General features: G+C 47.1%; 1 protein-coding gene and 1 long non-coding RNA gene across 2 annotated transcripts in view; one reads left to right on the forward strand and one right to left on the reverse strand.

Annotated features, from left to right (window-relative positions):
- LOC311603478 overlaps positions 1-18,372 on the reverse strand; it is a 239,519-nt gene that overhangs the window by 219,970 nt on the left and 1,177 nt on the right. The gene's annotated exons all lie outside the window — the stretch shown is intronic.
- LAMC1 (laminin subunit gamma 1) overlaps positions 1-18,372 on the forward strand; it is a gene marked incomplete at its 5' end in the record, with an annotated part of 119,063 nt that overhangs the window by 79,796 nt on the left and 20,895 nt on the right. Inside the window, 15 exons of the mRNA XM_084792375.1 lie at positions 2,280-2,446; positions 5,978-6,166; positions 6,853-6,970; positions 7,321-7,419; positions 7,507-7,643; positions 8,069-8,191; positions 8,280-8,469; positions 8,880-8,992; positions 10,628-10,849; positions 10,955-11,143; positions 14,361-14,606; positions 14,934-15,087; positions 15,511-15,653; positions 17,073-17,251; positions 18,167-18,323. Of these exons, the coding sequence (XP_084648501.1) occupies positions 2,280-2,446; positions 5,978-6,166; positions 6,853-6,970; positions 7,321-7,419; positions 7,507-7,643; positions 8,069-8,191; positions 8,280-8,469; positions 8,880-8,992; positions 10,628-10,849; positions 10,955-11,143; positions 14,361-14,606; positions 14,934-15,087; positions 15,511-15,653; positions 17,073-17,251; positions 18,167-18,323 (2,426 nt within the window). The remainder of the gene's footprint in view (positions 1-2,279; positions 2,447-5,977; positions 6,167-6,852; positions 6,971-7,320; positions 7,420-7,506; positions 7,644-8,068; positions 8,192-8,279; positions 8,470-8,879; positions 8,993-10,627; positions 10,850-10,954; positions 11,144-14,360; positions 14,607-14,933; positions 15,088-15,510; positions 15,654-17,072; positions 17,252-18,166; positions 18,324-18,372) is intronic.

Below are 18,372 nucleotides of genomic sequence, written 5' to 3' on the forward strand. Positions count from 1 at the left end.
TGCTTTTTGTTGTTATGACAAACACTAAAAGCAAGTTGGGAATGAAAAGGTTTATTTATCTTTCAACTCCCAGATCACAGACAACAGCTGAGGGAAGTCAGGGCAGAAACTCCAGCAGGATGGGAGCCTGGAGGCAGGAGCTGAACCATAAGCCATGGAGGGGTGCTGTTGCCTAGGTTGTTCTCCATGGCTTGCTCAGCAGAGGGGTGCTGTTGCCTAGGTTGTTCTCCATGGCTTGCTCAGCAGAGGGGTGCTGTTTACTAGGTTGTTCTCCATGGCTTGCTCAGCCTGCTTTCTTACATAATCCAGGACTATTGCCTAGGGTTAGCACTGCCTACAGTGTCTGGGCCCTTCCCCACCGATCATTAATGAAGACAATGCCCACAGCCTGACCGACCTACAGGCCACTCTGATGGAGGTATTGCCTCAGCTGAGGGGCCCAGATGTCCTCAGGCTTATGACAACCAAGTTGACATGAAAACTAACCAGCATACAAAAGTTGAAATGTTTCAAAAGAAATACGTTCTGGCTTTCATGTGATGTCACAAGTAGACAGTCAAAATGCTGGTCCCCTGACTGTTGTGTAAAATTACTTTCAGGCCATGAAGTTCGTGTTGTGACTTGGTCCCACTCCCAAGATACAGCAGCCTGTTCTTTAAAAAAAGATCAAGAATCCAAAAACTTTTATTCCCAAGCACCTGGGGGTTGGGGGCTCAGCTTGCGCTAGTGCGCCTGTGTGTTCTAAACAAAAATGTCACGAACCAAGATACAGAACTGCAAGACTAGAGGGGCAGCTGGGGTCTGGTGTGGGTAGAGAGGGAAGATGTTCGCGTGAGTGCAGTAGGGTGGGTAGGTATCAGCAGGCAGTGGGTATAGTTCTGCTGGATGGGAAGGAAATCTCTCTGCAGAACTGTGAATCAGAAAGGTGGCTTTATGGCCAAAGATGACAAGCTAAGTATCACATACTTTTCTTGTATTAGCCCATGAGGTCTCAAGAGCAGGAGAGTTATTTTTGTATGGTTTTCCTCGCGTGCTCAGTGAGATTGGTTTGAAATGTAACTGGTGAGGAATGGGGCAGCGTTTATAGTAAGGTTATAATATTAAAACTGGGCTAGGTAGATGAGTATGCATTGAGAACAGGATAGCGGGACATAGTGATGAAGGCACCAGGTAGCCCGTTACTTTATCTTAACCTGCAGACTCACCTAAAGAAAATGTTTAAGCTGAGTGTGAAAACAGGGTAAAGGGTCAGTGTGTTGATAGAATTTCCATTCCTGTTCAATGCTGTATAATCTGCATATAAGGAGCAAACACCTGACAGATCGAACAGGACATACACATGCATTTCACTATGAAAGGAAAATTAGCAAGTCTTTAGTCATAGGCGATCTCAAGGTCTGATGATCAGGAGAACAATGCCAACACTAATAGGTTAAGAAAATGGGCTAACTTGGGGAAAATAATGCATCTAGTTGTAGACATGTACAGTAAGTTTGTATACTCACCAAGGACTGCAGAGAAGGATAGGAACAGGGTTTGAAAGTCAGGACTTAGCTCCGCACAGAGAAGCTGGCCCAGCGTGCATGGGTGTTTTGAGATAGTAGTTGAAGCTATAGAACTGCTTTCTTTAAGGAAGCAAGTGAGAGAAATGCCCCTGCTCCCGCCCCGTTCACATCTCCAAGTTCCCTTGGGCCCTCTGTTACTATGCTTGGATTTAGGGGATCCTTCACCAGTTTTGCCCCAAGAGAGACCAAGGGGAAAATGTACCTCCTGGACATCTATGGGGAGTGAGGCATCAAAGTCAGTGTCTTGCTCCTTCAATTGGAAGCATAGTCATTAGGGTGAGTGACTGCCATCTATATTAACTTGTATTCTGTGCCGTCCCAAGGGAAGCTTTACCGTTGTCTCTGTTTTACAGGCGAGGTTCAGGCACACTGTAGGTGACAGGGAAGGGCTCCCAACCCAGGCAGTCAGGCTGTAGACTATTAGTGGTTGTCTTCTGCTGTTTCCTGACTTCTGTTCTGAATTCAGGTGCCCTTAAAAACTGTTAAGACTTTCTTCTACCTAGCTCATGTCCCAACCAGGGTTTTTTGATGTATGTGTGTATGTGTGTGCTTCAGCTTATCCTTGCTAAGTTCCTCAAGTTTATACTTTTGAATGGTAAAACTCAAAGAATTTTTGGCTTACGTTTGGTTTTCTGTATACACATTTCTTCTGCATCGTTTCTAGGACCTCACAGTGGTCCCATTCTTAGCTATCCCTGTCGCTTTTCTCTCCAGGTGCAAATGTAACGGACACGCCAGTGAGTGCGTGAAGAATGAGTTTGACAAACTCGTGTGTAATTGCAAGCATAACACATATGGAGTTGACTGTGAAAAGTGCCTGCCTTTCTTCAATGACCGGCCATGGAGGAGGGCAACTGCTGAGAGCGCCAGCGAATGCCTACGTGAGTGCCCCTGGTGTAGTGTGCCCATGTGTCCTAAGGACCACAGCTGGAAGAAGGGATGGGTGATGTCCTCCTCACTGATGGGAACTGTGAAAGGCGCAGCTCCTGTAGGGTAGACCACTCAGCTGCATGTACGTCCGAGGAAGATGATGGATAAGGAAGTTGGTTATGAGTAAAGCCCAACTGGTTCTGTTTCCTTCATCAATATCAGCTAGGAAGCCGGCTCTCTAAGGTTCAGGGGTTTGCTTAGATTCTAACAGTGGGCCAAAGCAGCGCCTCTAAAATGTGACCCCTGTAGTCAGTGTGGCCCTTTAAAATCAACTATCCCTTGGGATCCATAGGAGATGGCCTCCAGAACCTTCCTCATAGACCAAAGTCCGTGGATATTCGAGCGTTCTGTATAACATGGCGTAGTATTTGCATGTGACTGTGCGTTCCTCGTCCATGTTGTCATCTGTAGGTTACTAGTGTGATGTGCACCACAAATGCCATGTAAATGGTTGTCCGGCATTGTCTGGGCGATGAGGACAATAAAGAAAAGTCTGTGCATATGTTAAGAAAAGACATTGTTTCCCCCCACATACTTTCTCCTGAGAGGTGATGGCGCGTGTGGTTGAGCAACCCCCAGGTAAATTTACGTCATCAGTCATCATTCACTCTAGCAGCCAAGTTGGTCTGCACAGAACAGGGACAATGAGTTAGTTCTCAAATTGAATTTTTTTTTCCTTTATCTGACTAGAGAGAACAGTGGGAAGAATTTGCCCAGCCACTGCCCTGGAAATCTGGGTGGCTCTGGGAGAAGGGGTAGGTCCTGTGCCTTAGTAAGGGTCAAAATGAAGAAATTTCTTGGTTTTTGTTTTTGTTTTTGTTTTTGTTTTGAGACAAGGTCTCTCTGTGTGGCCTTGGCTGTCCTGGACTCACTTTGTAGACTAGGCTGGCCTTGAACTCACAGAGATTCTCCTGCCTCTGCCTCCCGAGTGCTGGGATTAAAGGCATGCCGTTTGGTTTTTCAACAAAATGAAGAAATTAACATGTGTTTATTCTTCATAATGTCACAATGTGTTTCTTCTTCATAATGTCACGGCATAATCTGAACATTCCCTCGTCAGAGGGAAGCTCAGGAGAGGAAGCAGAGTCATGATTTGCCAAAGGTTTAGTGGGAAGGAACTTTAAAGCCGCCGCAATGCTCTCGAGTCCTTCACCACTGCGGAGAGTACAAAGGCTAAGCAAAAGGGCACTAGGAACTCGCTGCAGTTACTGCGGACCGTGAGGAGGAGCCACCTCTTGACTTACGACTATTTTCATTGATCTGCCTTGAGCAGCTTGTATTATTCATCATCCCTTTCTCTCAACAAATCCCGGAGCTGCTAGTAAACTTTCCACCCTCCTCTAGCATCCCTGAGCATCCCAGGGAGCTCCGTCAATGCCATCACCACACTGGTGCAGTTGGATGTTATGAGATGAGGACTGGCGAAAGAGAAATGAAGCCACTCCTACAACATCTCTTCTAAACACGCGCACATGTGGGTGCCGTGTTTCTGGTGTGCCCGGGAAGCAAGGACAAAGTGCTGTTAGGATATGAAGCGGCTGTGCAGCTAACGGCCTGTGATGAGGAGCTCGCTGGCTTTGCCATGCTCAGGGTAAAGTGTCTGGATGCCGTGACTGCAGTTGGGATGACGGGGCTAGGCAGGAGCAGATACAGCTGTTTTCTCTCATCCTAGCTGCTAAGGAGAGAGGCCAGTGCGTGCTTTAGCTTTGGGCTGGAGCAGAGTGGGGCATAGGAACTGTCTGCTTCGTGCTCTCGGCACCAGACCACTTCTGAGCAAGGCTGGATTGCCGTTAGGACAGCATGGGGTAAGAGAAAGGCCCAGTGAAAGGGGAGGACACTAACTAGCTCAGCAAACTTGAAGACTTGGTCCCAGCAATTCACGTTTCTCAAACTGTTTTCAGTTGTAATTATATAGTAGAACATATTGTAAGGAGAAAGAATATACATATTCAAATTTTTTTTTTTAAAAAATAGTTGATGTCCTGCTCTATTGTAAACCAAGCAAAATTTGTTCTTTCTTTCTTTCTTTCTTTCTTTCTTTCTTTCTTTCTTTCTTTCTTTTTCTTTCCTTTTTGGTTTTTTTGAGACAGAATTTCTCTGCATAATAGCCCTGGCTGTCCTGGACTCACTTTGTAGACCAGACTGGCCTTGAACTCACAGAGATCCACCTGCCTCTGCCTCCCAAGTGCTGGGATTAAAGGTGTGTGCCACCACCACCACCCAGTGCAAAATTTGGTTTGTAGGTGATGCCCAAGAGCTTATATATGCTTTGAACAAATTAAGAAAATCATCTCACTAAAAGCATCAATAAAGACTCTTTGTGATTACAAATATTTACTTTTGGAGACAGAATCTCTAGCTGGGTGTGGTGGCACACATCCCAGCACTGAGGGAGGCAGAGGCAGGTGGATCATTGTGAGTTTGAAGCCAGCCTGGTCTCTAGAGTGAGTCCAGGACAGCCGGCCACTGTGGAGACGAGCTGGTCTCAAATTCAGAGAATTACCTTCCGGATGCTGGGATTCAAGCTGTGTACCACCACACCTGGCCAGTTACTTCTTTAAAGCATGGTGTGTTTAGCAGATGACCCAGGAGGAACTGTGGTTCCCCAGAAGATGGATCTGAGGGGTCTAGATTCCCTAGTGATTTTGCTTCTGTCATCAGACACGCTAATTTAAACCCACATGTCTAAAGTTCCCTGGTCGAGATAGAATAATCTGGCCCCTTGAAAGCTGGTGCCTTAATGTGTTTGAACTGCTGAGGCAAAAATGTTCAAAGAAAAGCCACATGGTAAATTAGTACCTTGGTGTTTTTTTTTTTTTTTTTTGCTGTTAGTGCTAGAAGTAAAGGAGAAAAAGTTAGAAACCTGCGAGTGGTGGAACATGCTGTGACCCCAGCACTGGGGAGGCAGAGGCTGACATCACTATGTCTTCAAGGCCAGGTCTACATAGTGAATTCCTGACCAGCCAACACTGCATAGTGAAATCCTTTCTCAAGAAACAGAACAATCATTTAACTTGGTTTTTACATATGAGCAGGTTCTGAGTACCCTTTTTCTATAAGGACGGATATTCCTTAGTAAAGTGATGATCAGGCTGTCTAAGAACGTTGGCATGCTGTGTCTTTTATAAACAATTACCCGGCAAGTTGTTTTTATTCTATACCACGAGTCACAGAGATATAGGAAGTTGTGGCTTGGTTTTCTTGAGCTCTTTGAAAATGCTTTCTTAAAGCTATACAGGTCTTGGTATACAGGCTTTAGTGATGACTCCTCTCCCAGGGTTTATTTCCCAACAAAGCACCCATGTTGGGTGTCTCAGAGTGGCCTCTAACTCCAGTTCCAGGGGACCTGACACCCCTTTCTGGCCTCTGCCAGCATCCTCACACATGGCTTTCACTCACACAGATACAAACCTGCTTTTTTAAAGTAGTCTTCTTTTTAAAGGCGTACTGATCTGGTGTAACTTGTATATTTTGGCTTACAGCCTGCGACTGCAATGGCCGCTCCCAAGAGTGCTACTTTGACCCTGAACTTTACCGTTCCACTGGACATGGTGGCCACTGTATCAACTGCCGGGATAACACAGATGGTGCCAATTGTGAGAGGTGCCGGGAGAACTTCTTCCGCCTTGGGAACACTGAAGCCTGCTCTCCGTGCCACTGCAGTCCTGTTGGTAAGTGACAGCCATCCCAGCAGCCTTCTGAGCCCCCAGAAAATAAAGCTTTGTTTTCTGAGCTTGTGCACAGTTAAGTGTGGCAGGATGCGTGCTAGTCCAGCTTGTAATGTCTCATTCTGCCTCCAGCCTTCTCCTTCACTCCGACCAAGCTGAACCTTCAGATACTTTTCTAGTGTGTATAAAAGAAATAGTGGCTCTGTAAATAATTGGCAGCTGGCTCATCTGAACTTTGACTGTGAAGGGCCCTTCCTTGTTAATGATTTTGTTTAGTCTAATCTCCTTAGAGGGCTGAAGAGCGTACAGCATGTCAGTGTGTGTCTAGAGATGCACAGGGCTCAGTCTCTTGTAGGTTTTTTTTTTTTTTTGAGAGTTAGGCTAGTATTTTGTGTTTGTGTTCAAATATCCTGAAACTCTAGATGGGAGCCTTATTACCGTTTTTGTGTGCTGTATCCCTGGGTACAGTTTTGTTCAACAGTGGGGTAGATTTACCTTAGGGTGTGCCTGGAAAGCTGAACTGTTACGGTTTGCAAAGCTCTGATTTACAAAGAGTTGTGGTTTGGAATTTGGTCTTTATTTTCTCTGATCACCTAGAGATTGCATATTGGTCAGAGTTTCTTTTGACGTTGATTTTGCTTACCCGTCTGTCCAAACTTGGAGTTGATCAGGAACTCGTTAAATTTTAGGCTCTCTCAGCACACAGTGTGACAGTTATGGCAGATGCAGCTGTAAGCCGGGAGTGATGGGTGACAAGTGTGACCGTTGCCAGCCTGGATTCCATTCCCTCACCGAGGCAGGGTGCAGGTAAATGCTTCTCAAATTAGAGACTGTCCTGAATCTGCCCAGAAAAGCGGCAGTAGCACTGGGGACACTTTCCTAGCGGTTGTGGTCAACAAGTTTCAAGACGAGCCGTGATGATGCCCCTGGGGTTGTGGAGTGTGCAGAAAGTGGTTTTTAGTAGTTTAAGTCAGTGTGCACAGTATTCAGTTTCATCATGGGTGGTGAGTATTCTTGACCGAAACTAAACCCATATATAAAAATACCATGAGTTCACTCTGTCCTTTAAAGGTGCACTGTGTGTAAATAGGGCACCTTTAAGGGTGGGGCTTCTCTCCTGTCTGTTCTCTTCATCTTCTCCTATCCCCACCAAATAGGCCGTGCTCCTGCAACCCTTCTGGCAGCACAGATGAGTGTAATGTTGAGACAGGAAGATGCGTGTGCAAAGACAGCGTCGAAGGCTTCAGCTGTGAGAGGTAGCTCCATCTTTCTCTGACTGCTGTTTTTACTGGCGTCAGGTTTCCAGTGGAAGCGGTGACCCAGGCCGCCTTAATCTCTTTCAGATGCAAACCTGGATTTTTTAACCTGGAATCCTCTAACCCTAAAGGCTGCACACCCTGCTTCTGCTTTGGGCATTCCTCTGTGTGCACCAATGCTGCTGGCTACAGTGTTTACGACATCACCTCTACCTTTCAGATTGGTAATTTAGCCCTTGTTCACCACCTCACAGACCTCTAAGAACTCCAAGCCCACTTGTATATGGGTATTTTTTTCAATCCTTAACTTGGGAGGGTTTTTGATACTAAGAACATTTGCTGTTGCTTAATATGCATGGGTTTTGTTTTGTTTTGTTTTGTTTTTGTTCCCCTCTTGAGTGACCTTCTAATGAAAATGTGCATACAGTTTTAGAGAATTTACCATAGTAAGCAGTGACTGTAACTGTTCCATAAAAAAACACAGCAAAACGTGCCTTTCAGGGAATGGTATATACAGGTTCTGTTGTAGGGTCAACGTGTTTTATTGGTGGTTTTCTTTATACAAAGTGCAGTTTCACACATCTTGCAGGGCCTGGATATAGAACGCTTGTCATCTAAATGTGCGTGTGTCTTCATTGTCTGCCTGCAGATGAGGACGGGTGGCGTGTGGAGCAGAGAGACGGCTCGGAGGCATCTCTCGAGTGGTCCTCAGACCGGCAGGATATTGCTGTGATCTCAGATAGTTACTTCCCGAGGTACTTCATCGCCCCTGGTAAGTGAGGCTGCGGCGCAGCACGGCTCTCTGGGTGCGTCTCTCTGTCACTCTCACATTCTGACCCAGCCCGATGTCTGCCTTTTAGCGAAGTTCCTGGGCAACCAGGTCCTGAGTTACGGGCAGAACCTCTCCTTCTCCTTCCGAGTGGACAGACGGGACACTCGCCTCTCTGCAGAGGATCTCGTGCTTGAGGGAGCTGGCTTGAGGGTATCGGTGCCCTTGATCGCTCAGGGCAACTCCTACCCTAGCGAGACCACTGTGAAGTACATCTTCAGGTGAGACTGTCCTCTCTTGTCGACTCAGACCTGAGCAGCTGAGAAAGAGAAAGTGGCTTTTTTTTGTTGGCTTATCTCAGTTGATCTGGCCTCAAGGTGTATGTTAAATAAAAACTTCTGGCATAGCCATGGTGGCTCATGCTTATTGTCCCAGACCAGTGGAGGCTGAGGCAGGAGGATTATCAGGTGCTCAAGGCCAGCCTGGGTTACATGGCAAAATTCTCTGTAAAAACCCTTTGGGTTATTGAGATGAGCTTTCTTTCATCTTTCTCTTTTCTAGTTGTACTCAGAAACCCTCAGCTCTCTCTTTTATTTGGTTAGCTTGTCAGTATTGCCTGGGTGGCATCAATGAGCAGGAAAGAGCCGTTATGTAGCCTTTCTTTATGTATGTGCCCTTTCTTTGTCTCCAGGCTGCATGAGGCAACAGATTACCCTTGGAGGCCCGCTCTCTCCCCCTTTGAATTTCAGAAGCTCCTTAACAACTTGACCTCTATCAAGATCCGTGGAACATACAGTGAGAGGAGTAAGTTGTGATGTAATTCAGAAGGTGATTAAGACGAAGACTGGGTAGAAGGGCTCATGGTAAAGAAAAGATCCTCTTCACACTGATCCAATTATCAATTGCTATTAAAATATGCTAGAAACTGTCTTCAAGGATCTAGAGGATGTTTACTAACATTAATGACAGTGTTCTTTTACAATTAATGAGCCAATTGAAATGTCATTGTATATAGATTTTTCTCAAAGTCTTATTAGAACTAGTGGTTCAACTTGTTTAACCTTCACATCTTTTTGCTTACTGCCATGTAGTTATCAAGTGATTTGAACTATCAGCTAAATTATGAGAAATTATATTATCCCATGGAAATTTGCTTTAATTTTATGTAAACAAGGATTTGTAAATAAGCCTTCAAGAACTTATTAATGAGGGTATTACCTCTCACCCATTTTGGTGTCATAGAGGGTATAACTGGATGTGTGGGGTGTTTGTTTGCTTGTTTTTGAGGTCTCTGCATGAGCGTCCCGACAGAAATGTTTTATAGGTGATTACTAATACCGATCTGGGCGTTTGGAAGTCATTTGGGTTACAAATATAGGTTAGAAGGCTGGCTGAATTTTGATCATTTACTTTTCAACTTTGAAATAATGGCAGAAACCAGAGAAAAGGGATGGGGCCCTAGAAACAGAGTTGAGATCTGTGCCCTGAGGCCCAAGGGAGGAAAAGAATTTGGAGAAGAAAAACTAATTGCAGGTTTAGGAGAAGAGCGCTGCTGGGTCTTAGATAGGCATTCTGAAGTCCCTGGTGAGGAGTGTAGCTTTGGCTAGTCCTGGAACTGAGTCAGCTCATGCGACACTCACAGGACAAGAGTAAATTTGAATGTGAGAAGGTGAAATACAAAACATTCTCTTAAGGACGTTTGTCTGAGAGGAGAAGAGATGAAGTATCATTTGGGAGTGAGGCGCCAGACTGAAGGAAGAGTGGTTTTAGGCCGAGGAGATGTCAGACTTAGGGATCGGGAGTGCATCATAACTCGTGATCTGACTGGGCAGACGCCATAGACATATTAAAAGTTAAGTTCAAGCCAGCGATGGAAGTATCCTTTGGCCTAGGTGGCCAGTTTCCACATGAATTATAAAGACAGCAGTTAGTGCTCCAGAGCATGGGAGTACAGAGGACTGCAGAGGAGTCAGCAGGATAGAGATGAAAGGGAAACGTGATGGTGCCTCCATGGCCCACGTCACACCCTTAGAACATAGCAGCTGCTTCTACTGCTTGGTCGAGCTCAGTGTGAGCTTTCTCTTTCCTTATGGAAATGGAAGGGCATTCTGACACATGGCTAATGGCTTGGGGATTATTGCACACTTGTCAGTGCTATACAACCCTCTGTGTATGTGGTGTGTGTATGTGTGTGTGTGTGTGTGTGTGTGTGTGTGTGTGCTGTTTCTATAACTTCGCCATACCTCTACTCCACATGCTTAGCACTCTGTACCACATGGTTGTCTTAAATGCTGTTTTCTGGTTGTCCTTCCTGGCGATTGACTTGAGCTAATGGTCAGTTTTGTCTGGACTCTTGGGTCTGGCTTCCTGTACGCGTTACCAACTCCACTGAGCTTTTGGAAACTGGACGAGTGATTTTCTTTTCCACACCACAAACAGGCGCTGGATATTTGGATGACGTCACCTTGCAAAGTGCTCGTCCTGGGCCGGGAGTCCCTGCCACCTGGGTAGAATCCTGCACCTGTCCGGTGGGGTACGGAGGGCAGTTCTGTGAGACGTGCCTCTCAGGCTACAGAAGAGAAACCCCAAGTCTTGGCCCTTACAGTCCATGTGTGCTCTGTACTTGCAATGGACACAGTGAGACCTGTGACCCTGAGACAGGTGAGAAGGCCCGAAGGCCACTGCTGGGCCCCAGGGTCCTTTGGCAGTCATTGTCATTTTTTACTTGTTACTTACCTGATGGCACATCTCTGCTCTCAAAAATAGGTGTCTGTAACTGCAGAGACAACACAGCTGGCCCCCACTGTGAGAAATGTAGCGACGGGTACTATGGAGACTCAACCCTGGGCACCTCCTCGGACTGCCAACCTTGTCCCTGTCCTGGTGGCTCAAGTTGTGCCGTTGTCCCCAAGACAAAAGAGGTGGTGTGCACCCACTGTCCCACGGGCACTGCCGGTAAGTGAATCTGCCTTGCGCGTGTTCTGCACAGGTGTCAGCGTTTACACAGCCTTCCCCAGGCATCCGCACAGCCCTCAGAGGGAACTTCTGCTGTGACTGAGTGCCATGTGCAGGGCTTCGTGGCGAGGCACTGGGGAGCTGCAACTGCAACCCAGGCTTTGTGACTCCGTAGAACTGTCACCATGATGTAATCTCTCGTCAAGTGGGAACCCAGACTGGGCTCTCAGTGCCGGCTTGTCTGGAATTTTTAATGTGCAATAGCAACTTCAAAATTCTTTCTCTGGATTAGCCTTACAGTATCTCGAAGTTGGGCACATAAGTTGGGAAAGTGTGCTTCTTTTTAGAGCATACTGTTCTGCCCATTCCATTCTTTTCCCAAGAACATAATATTGAATCTGTTCTACGTGATTGTATCTAGCCAGCTGACTATGAGGGCGGTTGGGGATTTGGCGGCACACTCATTGGCCTGGCTTTATTGTGAGGGGGAGAAGACAAAACTAAGGCCAAAACAGTGTGTTACTTGCTCAATGTGTAGAAAGAGTGCAGGATTTGAACCTCGAGCCTAGACTTGAAAGCAAATCGTATTTTGGAGTGAGTCTAATATAGGCTGCCTGGTGTGTCTGCTTTAGTTCGATTTGAAACACGTTTCCAGCTTTTGAAGTAGAGGTTGCATGTGGAGTAGCTGCACTGTCAGATGAGACATCACAGTGGAATGCTGCCTTTGCACTCATGTGGAGACGCTTCTGAGGGAGGCTGGTGGCTGCCCACAGCGGGGCCAGGAGGGTCCCTCATGCCCACTCACCTGCATTCTGTTTTGTTCCCTCTGTCCTACCTCCAGCCACACTTCCTGCTCAGCCCTCTGACCTGTGTTTTTGTTTGTAAGGTCTAGGGGTCAGTTTTGTGGCCATGCTGGACAGGGCTGGCTGACCCCCTGCTCTATAGTCCGACCTGCCACTCCCCTTGGTTTTCTTGTCTTTTCTCTTGGGTACCCCTTGATCACCTCTTTATTCCAGCTGGGTATTTTCCTCTGAATTTGAGGATCCAGTCTCTTCAGGCTACAAAATCTGTACCCACGACCCCGGGCACTATCTCCTGAGCAAAGCCCTTTGTCACTTTGGGAGGGCTGGGATCTTTGTGTTTGACCTCTGCATCTGTTCTCCACATTTTTTCTGCCCCATCGCATCAAATCCAGCCTCCTTTGGGGTTGGGGTGGCCAGGAGCATATTTACCTGAGATCAAAGAGGACAGGGTGTTTATTCCGAGGACCATTTTGATGGGATCCTCAGGCTTGGCGACCCCAGGCTAAAGTCCTAAGCTTCTGAAAGGTAAAACTTCCCTAAACAACCCTTACAACCCTGTGATCTGGTAACTGCCCCCTCCATGCGCCCTAGGACATACATGGGTTAGAGTCTGTCTCCATCACCACTTCCGTCCTTTGATTCCCAATCCCCGCTGGCCTTGTACCACAGCGCCTTCAGTAAACATCCCAGGCCACGAGACACAGAGAGCTCCAGTCTCAAACTTTAAAAAAAAAAAATTATAATTTTATACTTCTTCCCCCTTTCTCTAGTTCTAACCCTCTCCTTTCCCAGTGGTCTACAGACACCACAACCTGCCTGATCAAGCCAAAATCCTGGAGTTTACACTTGGTTCTTCATTCTTTCCTTTCTTAGAAACAACTCCTCCTTTTGCCAACGTTACTGTTGCCATCCATTTCTAGCCCCTCGGCCTCTCAGCTGAAGTTGTCTCTCATTGTCTTCCATTTCTCTTGCTTTCCTAAAATCTGTTCTTTACATGGGAGCCAGAATAACCCTTTTAAGATGTAATAGGATTACATCACTTTATTGGTTTTTCTTTTCTTTTTCTTTTTTCTTTTTTTTTCTTCTGAGCTACCTTACTCTGTAGTCCAGGCTGGCCTGCAGGTCACAGTATAACCCAGGCTGACCTCAAATTTGTGATCTTCCTGGCTCAGTCTCCAAAGTGCTGAGATTATGTGTGTTACCATGCTCTGTGATATACCGCTTAAAACTCTGCAGGGGCTGAGGTGGTTTGTTGGGTAAAGCGCTTGCTGTCAAGCCTCAGGACCTGAGGTTAGTCCCTGGATCCCTCGTAGTTGAAAGAGAGAACCGATGCCCACAAGTTGACCTCTGACCTCAACAGTCATAGCATGGCATGTGTGCACACAAACAGACAGACAGATAAGTAAATAAACAAATGTAAAAGAAATTCTTCCTGTCACCGTGGTCTGACCTGGGTTAGTTGGCTCTGCCTCTGTGTGTGGCCTTGCTCAGAAGCATTCCCGAGAGTATTTCCCTGGCAGACTTCTCTGTGGATTCTCATCTGAATGTCTCCTCCTTACAGAGGCTTAGTCTTACCCACAGGGTAAAGTGGCCTTTGCCATCACTGTCGTTTCTCCCATCAGCCACTGTGCCCGGTTTAATGCCCTTGTGCTTGTCACCATCTGAAGTCTCATGCGCACATCTGCGCTGATCCCCCCTAACAGAGGCAGCAGCTTCATGGGAGCAGAGACGGCATCCACGTTGCTCACAACCTGGAAGAGTGCCGGCGTGGATAGGCAGATGTGCACAGCGGTTGTTTAGTGACCTCGCAAACAACCTTAGTGAGAAACATCAGGCTCTTTTAGGCCCTGTTGGCTACATGAGCTGACGAACGTAGAGAAGTGGAAAAAGATGGAGACAGTAGTGCGCTCGGTGGAGAGAGCCTGAGAACCTCTCTGTTTGTAACTCCAAGCAGGCAGCGGATGATGCCTAATTCTCTGGCTTGACATTGGCTGATGGCATTTGACCAGGGCTAGTGTATGTCTTTTATCCTGCCCACCCTGTTGCTTGAAAAACTTAAAGCATCAAAAGTATCGCTTCGACTTTTTCAAGTCCAGCCAAAGCCTATGTGGCCATGCTTGGGAATTCAGAGGCTGGTAAACCCTGAACCTGTCTCATTTACCAAGAATTTTAACACGTGATCTTGGTTGTCAGAGAAATTGAAATGAGGTAGGGGCCATCCTACTGAGGGAGTATGTCAAGGCCACTCCACTGGTTTGGCCCATTGCTGGGGCCTCAGCCCAGCACTCATGCTGGCCACATCACCACAAGACCTTGTATAGGATGGCCAGACGAGACAGTGTGTACTCACCGGTAATCTACAGCGGGGATGCCTCAGGCCTGTCTTCTTTAACCTCAGATTCTCTCATTCCCAGGCAAGAGATGTGAACTCTGTGACGATGGCTACTTCGGAGACCCCCTGGGTAGCAACGGGCCTGTGAGACTGTGCCGCCCGTGTCAGTGTAATGACAACATAGACCCCAATGCGGTTGGCAACTGCAACCGCTTGACAGGAGAATGCCTGAAGTGCATCTACAACACGGCTGGCTTCTACTGCGACCGCTGCAAAGAAGGGTTTTTCGGAAATCCCCTGGCTCCCAATCCAGCGGACAAATGCAAAGGTCAGCCACTGGTCAGATTCAGTGACATGTACACCTTGATTAAAGCAGGAGAGTTAATTTATTATGTTTGGCAATATAGCTCACATTTTATTGCTTCAACTAATGACCAGTTAAAAACTGTTAATGAAATGGGTGTTCTTTTTTTTTTTTTTTTTCACATACATCCACAAAGTCAGTCAGTGTGTGCTTTAAATTGATGGCACATCTCTGTTCAGATTACCCAGACTGTATGTGATTGGGCAGCTTCTGTACTAGACAGCACAGGCTTATGATTTACTGTTCTCTCTGGTGACCTGAGTCTGTCGCTTCTCTGTCTTCCCACCCTAGCCTGTGCCTGCAATCCCTATGGGACAGTGCGGCAGCAGAGCAGCTGCAACCCTGTGACCGGGCAGTGTGAGTGTCTGCCTCATGTGTCGGGCCGGGACTGTGGTGCTTGCGACCCTGGCTTCTACAACCTGCAGAGCGGACAAGGCTGTGAGAGGTGAGAGTTCAGAGCCTCTGGAGAAAGTGATTTTCACTGTCTGTGTTAAAAGAAGTACCTCCTTCCGAGTTACAGTTGATGGTTGGCTTGGAGTTGTTTAGGAATTTAGTGCCTTATGCCGAAAAGGCACCATGAGGGAAGACTTGAGGGCAGAAGGGACAGCATGTGTCGGACATTGCAAAAGACAGATAACTCAACTAGGGCTATACAACCTCTTCAGTTCTTGGTCAGTGCCCAGGGGGTTTCAGTATGGACGTGAGGCATGACAAGGAGCCTTGGATAGCACTCACAGAAAGGGCTTGAACACTAGGGACTCAGTGATAACCCTTAACATTCTGACAGCCTTTAGCATGCTGCCTTTTGGTAGAGAATGCTGCTTACACTCTGCTCTTCTTACCCTAGAAATGTCATGTTTCTTTTCAGGTGTGACTGCCACGCTTTGGGTTCCACCAACGGGCAGTGCGACATCCGCACGGGGCAGTGTGAATGCCAGCCTGGCATCACCGGTCAGCACTGTGAGCGTTGTGAGACCAACCACTTTGGATTTGGACCCGAAGGCTGCAAACGTAAGACATGATGGCGGCTTGCAGTGCAGTGATGCCCAACCCCACTTAACTGCCCGCCCAAAGAACCCCATAGGCTCCGCGTGGCCATTGTGGAGACGTTCTTCTACGAGAATTATAAAACTCTGCAAATCAAGGGCTTTTTGGCTCCTTTGTAACTGTTTTGTTGATATCTCCTTTTGTAGTTATTTTTTATACTTATTCCTCTTTGTAATCTTGTTTTCTAAAGAAAAAAAAAATCTCCCTTTGAGGACTGAGCTTGCCCATTCTGCTTACTGAGACTTGTTTATTGAGCCCATTGCCGCTGCAGATGAGGAAACAGTAATGGGTTTGGTTCAGTGTTTGTTGGCTTAGTGTGGTTACTTTCCACCCATGGGGCCTTTTTGGTTCTGTTGCGTATAAACATCTGCTTTTCCTTGGCATAAACACTTGCCTGGGAGTCAGAACAGTTTAATTTTTTTATTTTTTTTTTCTTTCTTCCTGAATTCCTTAATTTCTCCTGTGGAATGTAGCATAAGTCATTGACTCAGTTTGGAGGACAAAGTGAGAAAACAAACTATAAAGTAATGCAAGAGAAATGTCGTGGAGTTTTCTTATTTCTTGGAGAAATTTAGGCAGTGGAAAGATGAAAGTAGAGAGGACTACTTAGTTTAGTAATAAGCTCTGTGTGTGTGTGTGTGTGTGTGTGTGTGTGTGTGTGTGTGTGTGTGTTTCTCCTCCTCCCCGGCCCCTCCCATGTAGTTCAGGCTAGCCTTATTTCCCCTTCTTCTACCTCCCAGAGGCATATTCTCCACCACGCCTGGCATTTCTGTAATTTACTATGTCACATGAAATGTGCCTCAAGCGGATGAGGAGAACCTGAGTTCGAATCCCCAGTAGCCATGTATAAAGCTAGGTATATCTGTAACTCTGGTGCGCAGGCCGATGGATCCCTGCAGCTCGTTGGCCAGCAGGGCTTATCTATTATTGAGATACCAAATTTCAAAATATAAGGTAGAGCTGGGCACAGTGGTGCACACCTTTAATCCCAGCACTCAGGAAGCAAAGGTCGGCAGATCTCTACGGAGGCCACCTCAGTTTACGGAGTGAGTTCCAAGCCAGCCAGGGCTACATAATGAGGTCCTGTCTCAAAGAAACACAGACATAAGGTAGAAGTGACAGATGAAGGTAGATATGCAGTGTTGACCTCTGGCCTCTGTAGGGACATGCACACACATGAACACACACACCACACACACAAAATGTGCCCAAAGGATGCAGAATTTACTTTACAACTTGTTTTCCCTTTTAAAATGTCTGTCTTCTCTGCTACATGGACGTTAGCCATTTCCAATCTCATAAGTGAATTTTTTTTTGTAAGTACCTAGAGTGGTGGTGAGACACGGCCCGAGTTCAAATGGGAATTGTCTCCTTGTTCTGTAGCTTGTGACTGTCATCACGAAGGGTCCCTCTCACTCCAGTGTAAAGACGATGGCCGTTGTGAGTGCAGGGAAGGCTTCGTGGGAAACCGCTGCGACCAGTGTGAAGAGAACTATTTCTACAACCGGTCTTGGCCTGGCTGCCAGGAGTGTCCAGCTTGTTACCGGCTGGTGAGGGACAAGGTAAGCCATCCACAGCGTACTTGCTCACTCGCTCACTCACTCTTTCACCCGGTCACTCACCCCTTCAGCAGACAGGAAGCCGAAACTCTAAGCTCCAGAGGGAAAAAATGGTGAACACATTTGACTTGGTCTCTCTTCACAGAGGCCTCTGTTCTAGTTGGTGGGGGGGTTAGGGATCAGGGGGGATGGGGCAGGGGGGCAGATAACCAGAGCAACATACAAAAGTGACTGAGAGACTAGGAAGAGGCAGTGACTGTGGGAGATCATGTAAGGCCTCTGTAAGGAAAGCCGTGTGCTGTGAGATCTGGAGGAGGAGGGGGAGGAGGAGGGACCGTGTGAGGAGGAACCTGACCGGATCCTTCCCTGGGGGGAGCTTTGTTGGTGGCACCTTATGTAGGACAGTATTGACAATAAGCGAGGACTTTAAGCAGCATTCCCAAATCCAGTGGGACTGTAGACCAGTGCAGTTGGACGTAAGAGGAGTGTCCTGACTGCCACAGGAAGAATGATTATTAGGGATGAGGTTAAGAGAAAGCCCTTGAATGGACCACATAAATATGTGTGGTGAGACACCAGGACAGGGAACAAAAGACCCAGGAATGGGCCTCGGGCTTGTTACCTAACATTGCTGGGGATGGTGTTTACTGAGAGTCCCCGGGGAGAACAGATCCTGGAGTGCAGTTTGAGATGCCCTGGCAGAGAGCTAAGTGGCTGTTCAAGGGACACAGGTCAGATTGGAGAACTGTCGGTAGACCGTGTGTACAGGAGGAATGGTGCTAAGAGCTTGCCTTGGAAGCCAGAGAAATAGGCAAGCGCCTTATGCCTGTGCTGTCTGCGTCAGACCTCCCACTGTCCAGAGCTCTGCATGGTTCCGCAGCATGCACAGCTGACCTCTCTTTTTTCCCTCCTCCTTAGGTTGCTGAGCATCGAGTGAAACTCCAGGAGTTAGAGAGCCTCATAGCAAACCTTGGGACTGGGGATGAGACAGTGACAGACCAAGCCTTTGAGGACAGACTGAAGGAGGCCGAGAGGGAGGTCACAGACCTCCTCCGTGAGGCTCAGGACGTCAAAGGTATATGTGACCAAACTGGGTGTCTTGGTGACCTCTTTTCTAATTCGTA

Source organism: Acomys minous (genome assembly GCF_964271855.1).
Source record: "Acomys minous genome assembly, chromosome: 1".
Classification (NCBI taxonomy): domain Eukaryota; kingdom Metazoa; phylum Chordata; class Mammalia; order Rodentia; family Muridae; genus Acomys; species Acomys minous.